The sequence below is a fragment of the Mycteria americana genome, chromosome 26 (genome assembly GCF_035582795.1).
Source record: "Mycteria americana isolate JAX WOST 10 ecotype Jacksonville Zoo and Gardens chromosome 26, USCA_MyAme_1.0, whole genome shotgun sequence".
NCBI classification, from domain to species: domain Eukaryota; kingdom Metazoa; phylum Chordata; class Aves; order Ciconiiformes; family Ciconiidae; genus Mycteria; species Mycteria americana.
Window position 1 is genome coordinate 30668 of NC_134390.1, and position 7114 is coordinate 37781.

Genomic DNA, 7114 nt, shown 5'->3' on the forward strand with positions numbered 1-7114 from the left:
CCTTCGCCCTTTGGCCCCGCGCGGTGACCCGCCAAGATGGCGCTGTCCAGGGCCGGCTGCCGTGGGCCGCTCTGGCGCCTCGGCCCCGGGCCCGGCCCCGCCGCCGGCCTGAGCCGCTCCCGGGGGCCGCTGGAGCCGCGCCCCGGCCGGGCGGCGCTGAGGTGAGTGGGGACCCGCCCCCCCCCCGCGCGGCCGGCCATCGCCCCCCAGCCCCGCCATAGCCCCCACCCCCAGCTACCGGCCCAGTGACGGGCCTTGTCCTCCCCCCGGTGCACCCCCCGGTACTGGCCATGGCCCCCCTCGTCCCCCCATTCCCCCGCGACCCCCCGCCCCGTTACTTACCGTGCCGTCGTTCTCCCCCCGGTGCCACCCTGAGCTCCCCGCCACCTCCCCAGCGCCAGGCGCGGCCCCCCCGTTACCGACCCTGCCCCCCCCCCCGCCCTGCCTGTGCCGCCTTGACCCCCCCAGCGCCCAGCACGGCCCCCCCAGGCACTGGGGGAGCCCCCAACCCCCCCGGGCCCTGGTCCCGATCCCCACCCCCCGTGCTGCCCGCCCCAGCCCCGGCCGCGGCCCCGAGCCCTGTCTCAAGCGGCCGCCTGGGCTGGCCAGGGCTGCCCGTGCGGGGCGGGGGGGGTCCCAGCACCCTGTCCCCGCTGGGGGGGCTTCGGGATTCCCGCAGCCCAGCATCCCGCCTCTCTCTGCGCCGACCCCCGCTTTCCTCGGAGCCTTTTCCGTGAAACACTGACAGAAATAATCGGGGCGGGGTGCGGGGGGGGTTTCGCTGCAGGTCCCCGGTGTGCTGCCTCTCCACCAAAGCCGGCTCCAGGTCCGTCCTCGCCGCCCTGGTGTCGAAAGCGAAGCGCATCAACGGGAGGTACGAGAGGTTTTTGGAAAGGACCTTCCCCCGTTTCTACGTGCTGTACGCGACTTTCACGAAAGGTGAGTCCCAGGGAGGAGGGGACGTTTCTGCTTCTCTGGGGAGAACGGAGGCAGCTGGAAACGCTAAAAACCGCGTCGCTGGAGGTGTTTGCCCGGGAATCGGGGACCTGAAGGTGCTCTCTGTTTCGGCAGGAATCCAAGCGCTCTTCCTGGAAGTCAAAGAAATAAGAAAAATCAAATCTAAAATGTCCCATCAGAGACTGAGCGTTCAGCAGCTTCCCTACCGAGAGATGGAGCGGCTGCGGCAGGTACGGCGCGGCGCTCGGGACGCGTTTCGGTGCCGCAATGCCCAGCTCTGCCTCCCCGCTGCCGCCGGGGACGTTTCCTCCCCACGAAAAGGGGCTCGAGTTTGTGTGCGGGGCTTCGGCAGGGGGTTGGAGAGGCCGGTTCCTCCGGGTGAGGCACGTTCCCTGCCTAAAAACAGGGTTTGGAAGCTGCGGCCGGGGCCGGGGCTGTTAATTTTGAGGGAATTTTGCGAGTTTGGTGTCAGATCCTGATTCTCTCTCCAATTTCGGAGGCAGTTTCGCAGGGACGTGATCAAGGCCATTCCCATCGGAGTTATCGCCATCCCGCCCTTCGCCAACTTCTTGGTCATCGTCCTGATGTGAGTACCAGCGTCGTGGTGATCGCCGGGGCTCGGCTGCGGCCCCGATCTTTGGGCTCCTTGATGCCAATATCTTAAATTCTGCGGAACTGGGTTTTTTTTTTTTAGTTATAAATCCAGCCAGCCAGTCTCCCTTCCTCTCTCCACCTCTCGCTGTAATAAAAAATACCCGTAGCTGACGAGCCCAGCGATCGTTTCGCAATACCGGCTCCTGCGTGCCAGCAACCCGCCCGGCTCCCTGTTTCTGACATGGAGAAATAATCCCTGGCACGCAGGGAACAGCCCTGTGCGTGCTTGGCTGGAGAAACCTCCTTGCACAATTCCCTCCCAGCTGCCTCTGTAGCGCTTCGAACATCCCTCTCCCTGCCAGCTGTCCTGCTGCTGGAGCTAAATCCGGGCTAAACCCCTGGATTTTTCAAATCTGCTCCCTGGTTTTCGTGTCCTGCAGGTGGGCGAGAGCCCCGCTGTGTAAAATGGCGCAGGGTGGCGATCTCTGCGTTGTGTCGAGCGTCGGCTGCAGCGGAGAAGCTCCAGCCGGGCCCGGCAACGATCCGATTGCCCAGAGCGCTCCTTCCTGAGCTCTCCACGGCCTTTGGAGGAGCAAATCTCCTTCTCTGATAAGGTGACCGGCTTAGCGGAGGAGGGGAAGGCAGTGGATGTTGTTCACCGTCTCGGATCTGATTGATTCATTCATGACACGGTTTCCCACAGCGTTCTCCTGGAGAAACTGGCTGCTCATGGCTTAGACGGGCGTACGCTTCTCTGGGTGAAGAACTGGCTGGATGGCCGGCCCGGAGCGCGGCGGTGGAGGGAGCTGGAGGCAGCGGTGGCCGCTCGCCAGCCGCGTTCCCCAGGGCTCGGTGCTGGGCCGGTTCTCTTTAATATCTTAACGGTCTGGGCGAGGGGATCGAGTGACCCTCGGTCAGTTTGGAGACGACCCCACGTTGTGCAGGATGTCGATCTCTTGAGGGGAGGGAGGCTCTGCAGAGGGATCTGGTCAGGCTGGATCCATGGGCTGGGGCCAACTGTGTGGGGTTCAACAAGGCCAAGTGCTGGGTCCTGCACTTGGGTCACAGCAACCCCATGCAACGCTGCAGGCGTGGGGAAGAGTGGCTGGAAAGTGCCCGGGGGAAAAGGACCTGGGGGTGTTGGTCGACAGCCGCCTGAATATGAGCCAGCAGTGTGCCCAGGCGGCCAGGAAGGCCAACGGCATCCTGGCTTGTATGAAAAATAGCGTGGCCAGCAGGACTAGGGCAGTGATCATCCCCTGCGCTCGGCACTGGTGAGGCCGCACCTCGAACGCTGTGTGCAGTGTTGGGCCCCTCACTCCAAGAGAGACATTGAGGGGCTGGAGCGTGTCCAGAGAAGGGCAGCGGAGCTGGGGAAGGGTCTGGAGCACAAGGCTGATGGGGAGCGGCTGGGGGAACTGGGGTAGGATGAGAGGAAACGGCCTCACGTTGTGCCAGGGGAGGTTTAGACTGGATATAAGGAAAAATTTCTTCACTGAAAAGCGTGTCAAGCACTGGAACGGGCTGCTCAGGGAAGTGGTGGAGTCACCGTCCCCGGGGGTATTTAAAAGCCGTGTGGATGTGGTGCTTAGGGACACGGTGTAGTGGTGGGCTTGGCAGTGCTGGGTTAACGGTTGGGCTTGATGATCTTAAAGATCTTTTTGCAACCTAAACGATTCTGTGATTCCCAGGCTCACCCCTTTGGAGGAGCGAACATCCACAGCTCCTAGGGGCGAGACGTGCTGCCCCGGCGCAGGACGTTGCTTGCGCCTCTTTCCAGTGGCACAAAATCCGACTGCCCCAGCTCGTGCGTGAGGTTTTCCTCCCTCAATCCCTGTCTCCTCTTCTCTCCAAGGTATTTCTTCCCACGCCAGCTCCTGATCCGCTACTTCTGGACCCCCAACCAGCAGGTTGAGTTCCTGGACGCCTACGACGCCATCCGGAGAGACTCGTATCCGGACGTGGTGGAGAGTTTAGCCCTGGCAGCGCGTTCCCTGCCGGAGCCGCAGCTCCAAAAACGCCTGCAGGAGCTCTGTGCCGAGGTACGTCAACGCCGCGGCCGGTATCACCCGTCCCGCCTGTGCCGCTGCTGCCGCCTCGGCCCTGCCTGGTGGTGATGAATGCCTGTGGGAGGTGTCGGCAACGCACGCCGTGGCCCTTTCAGGTGCAGCGAGGTTCCCAGCCGCGCGTGGCCGAACTCTACGCTGTGAGAAGTTTGTTTTCGGGATCTCCGCTGGGTCTGAACAAGCTCCAGGTGTCTCATGTGGTGAGTGCGGCTTTTCTCCTGCCAGCAGCTCAGAGCTGGCTCTTGCCAAAGAGCGCCGAGGTGCTAATCAACTCAGCTGCGCCCCAAACAGGGTGTTGTGCCCTAAAACCAGTCCAGTTGTGAATGAAAAGCTGGACGTGAGCTGGCAGCGTGGCCAGCAGGTCGAGGGAAGGGATCCTGCCCCTCTGCCGCGCTCTGGTGACATCCCCCGGAGCACTGCGTCCAGCTCGCGGGCCCCCAAGGTAAGGAGGACACGGAGCTGTTGGAGCGGGTCCAGAGGAGGCCACGAAAATGATGCGAGGGCTGGAGCACCTCTGCTAGAAGGACAGGCTGAGAGCTGGGGTTGTTCAGCCTGGAGAAGAGAAGGCTGCAGGGAGACCTTATCGCGGCCTTTCGGTATATAAAGGGGGCTCCAGGAAAGATGGGGAGGGACTTTTTAGTAGGGCCTGCAGCGACAGGACGAGGGGTAATGGTTTTAAACTAAAAGAAAGTAGATTCACACTAGATATTAGGAAGAAATTTTTACGCTGAGGGGGGTGAGGCACTGGCCCGGGTTGCCCAGAGAGGAGGTGGATGCCCCATCCCTGGACACATTCCAGGCCAGGCTGGACGGGGCTTGGAGCAACCTGCTCTGGTTGAAGCTGTCCCTGCTCATGGCAGGGGGGTTGGACTGGATGAGCTTTAAAGGTCCCTTCCTGCCCAAACCATTCTGTGATTCTGTGAAAACAGCCCCAAGAACGAGACTGTTTGTCTGTCCTTGCTGTAGGTCCCTGGCTCGGTGGGACCGTGGGCCACATCTGCGCCATCCCACGCACCCAAACTCGCCCCGGACACCCGTGTCCAGCCCAGGGCAGAGCTCGTGGCTCTGGACACCCGCTCCCTGCTCTGCTCGCTGGGCCAGGCAGCCGAGCTGGGCGTAACGAGAACTGCTAGGGGCGGCTCAGGGTTTCAGCATGGGTAGGACAATTAGTCAGATAATTAAAAGGGAACAAAATATGGGGCATGTCTGGAACGGGAGAGGCTTTGTCTGATTTAAGTTGTGCCTGAATGGGTCAGAGACCCATTTTTGTAGGGGTCGGACACCCTCACCGGTGACCCTGCCCTTGTTTTCTCTCTCAGAAAGCCCTGAGCCAGGTCCTGTTTCTCACCACCCACTTGCCGGCCTTTTTCCTGAGGCATCGCCTGCGGAGCCACGTCTTGGAGATCCGGCACCTGGACCGCGCCATGCTGCGCCTGGGCTTGGGCCAGCTATCCGAGGAGGAGCTGAAAGCGGTGAGGACGCTTCCTCCAGCCCCGCGCCGGCTGCTTTACCCTGGGGTTGCGTCATCCCGGCCATTCCCATCGTTAGCAGAGCTGCGTCGGGGCACAGCACGTTCCTCCAGACCCACCGCGAGGCGGATTGTGGCCGCTCTCCTCCGGGAAGGCATTTTCTGAGCCCATTTTCCGTGCTGGGACCACGCTGGGGCACCACGGGGCACGGTTCCCCATTGCTCAGCTCCACTTCACGCCGAGGAAGGGTCACGGCGCGATCCCCGGCGTTTCGTGTGACCTGGAGTGCCCGACCCTGAACGTGTCCGTATTTTTTTTTTCCTCTCCCCTGCTCCGCAGGCTTGTTACCTCCGTGGCCTGAACTCCACTCATCTCGGCATGTCCGAGTGCAGAGCGTGGCTGGAGCAGTGGCTGGGGCTCTCCTGCAAGCTGCAAGGTAACGGTGGCCGAGGGGCAGCTCCTGCCTGGTGGGGCAGGGGGGCCTGGGAGCCTCTCGAGTTTCTCTGGGCGCAGGGAGCGTCGGCTCCGGGGAAATTTGGGGTAAACGGTGGCTTTATTCCCCTCTGGGCTGCCCCGTCGATCCCCCGGGGCCTCGTCCCTCAGAGGAGGACGCGGCGGAGTGTGCTGGCTCTCCTCAGGGATGTGTCTGTGTGAAATACCCGCAAGGGACAGCCCGTGCCCGGGTGTCCCTGTCCCACAGACCTCGTGGTGGCAGATTCGAGCCCCGCAGCAGCACCGGGGGAAGCAAAATGGGAGCGGGAGGGAAATGGGGAACCCAGAGCAGATGAAAAAGCCCCTGGAGAGAGGGGCCGGGGGCGAGGGGGAGCCCCGCAGCCTCTGGTGCCCACCGGCAGCTTGGGGCGAGCCCGTTTGGAGTGGTTGTTCCGCAGCAGCGCTGCTCTGACCCCGCTCTCGTGTTTTTTCAGCTTCTGAAGCTTCGCTTCTGGCGAACAGCATGGTCCTGCTGTCCCTCAACTACGTCAGGGCCAAGGAGTGACGGCCGAGCCGCCGGCTGCGTGCCCTCACCCCTGGCATCGCGCGCCGATTTGGTGATTCCCAGCCTGGCGCCGCAAAACCGCCTTTCGGTGATGTGAAACCACAGCCCGGAGTCGGCGAGAGGGGCCCCGATGCGGCCGCGGGGACGAAGACGCGATTCCCTCCCTCCTGCGCCGGAGGTTTGTGCCGGCGCCGGCTCTTCTCTTTCCCTTCGTGCTGTCGGAGCGGGCTGGCGATGCCGCGGGGCTGAGCCCTGTCCCTGCCGTCGCTCCGTCGGAGGAGGCGGCTTCACCGTTATGGCTCTTAAACTGCGTCACTTTAATTACGGGAGGGGAGAACGAGCGTCTCCGCTGCCTGTGGACGCTTCCCTTAGTATCTCGTAGTAGTGGGCTCCGTTCAGCTTGGGTTTTGCCTCGCACAGAAGGTTTTACTTAGTTTCTGTACTCCACTGAGCAGTCTTAAATATAAAAATCTCCCTGAGGGGTTAAGAAAAGACCCCAAATCCCCATGCAACCTTACTGGGAGCCTCAGGGCGGGTTCCCATGCTTTTGTTGGGCTGCGGCTGCCTCCCGGAGCATCCCCGTCACAGCCCCTCGCCCGGGGAGCCCTCGCCGCCGGCGCTGGCCGATGGAGAGAGGATGCCGGGGCTGGAAACGCCGCTGCTGACACAAACGGGGCTAAAAGGCAGCGCTGAACCGCACCGATGCCTTCAGCTGCGTTCGTCAAGTTCTGCCTAATTAGATCTTAGCCCTGCGCTTTCGGCTCGGCGGAGGCGGCTTCAGGGGCTTTAGCGGCAGCTCCCCGCTGCGGGCTGCGTTAAGGGGTTAAAAGCCTCCGTGTCTCACCTCGCCCTGTCACTGCATGAGAAACGTCCAGCTGTTGAGTGAGTTCAAACCAACTTTAAGTGTTTTATTAAAGACAAAAGCAAGCGAGCGGCTCGAGCGTCTCTCTGGAGGCCCCCACCTGCCTCCTGCGCCGTGAAATACTCCGTGTCCCACCACCAGCTCCTCCACCCGCGGACGGGGCACGCTA

The 7114-nt window shown here is 62.5% G+C and overlaps 1 protein-coding gene across 1 annotated transcript; it reads left to right on the forward strand.

The window, feature by feature from the left end:
- The first annotated feature begins 2 nt into the window (after positions 1 to 2).
- Positions 3 to 7012, forward strand: LETMD1 (LETM1 domain containing 1). Its single transcript, XM_075525683.1, has 9 exons — positions 3 to 161; positions 788 to 939; positions 1072 to 1187; positions 1461 to 1543; positions 3407 to 3593; positions 3716 to 3817; positions 4937 to 5089; positions 5426 to 5522; positions 6013 to 7012. The coding sequence occupies exons 1-9, from the start codon at positions 37 to 39 to the stop codon at positions 6081 to 6083; spliced, it is 1086 nt and encodes a 361-aa protein (XP_075381798.1). The 5' UTR covers positions 3 to 36; the 3' UTR covers positions 6084 to 7012.
- Positions 7013 to 7114: the final 102 nt, after the last annotated feature.

Coding starts and splice junctions, on each gene's coding strand:
- LETMD1 (XM_075525683.1), top strand. CDS start 37: ATGGCGCTGTCCAGGGCCGGCTGCCGTGGGCCGCTCTGGCGCCTCGGC. Junction 3,594..3,715: donor TGCAGGAGCTCTGTGCCGAG/GTACGTCAACGC, acceptor TGGCCCTTTCAG/GTGCAGCGAGGTTCCCAGCC. Junction 3,818..4,936: donor AGCTCCAGGTGTCTCATGTG/GTGAGTGCGGCT, acceptor TTTCTCTCTCAG/AAAGCCCTGAGCCAGGTCCT.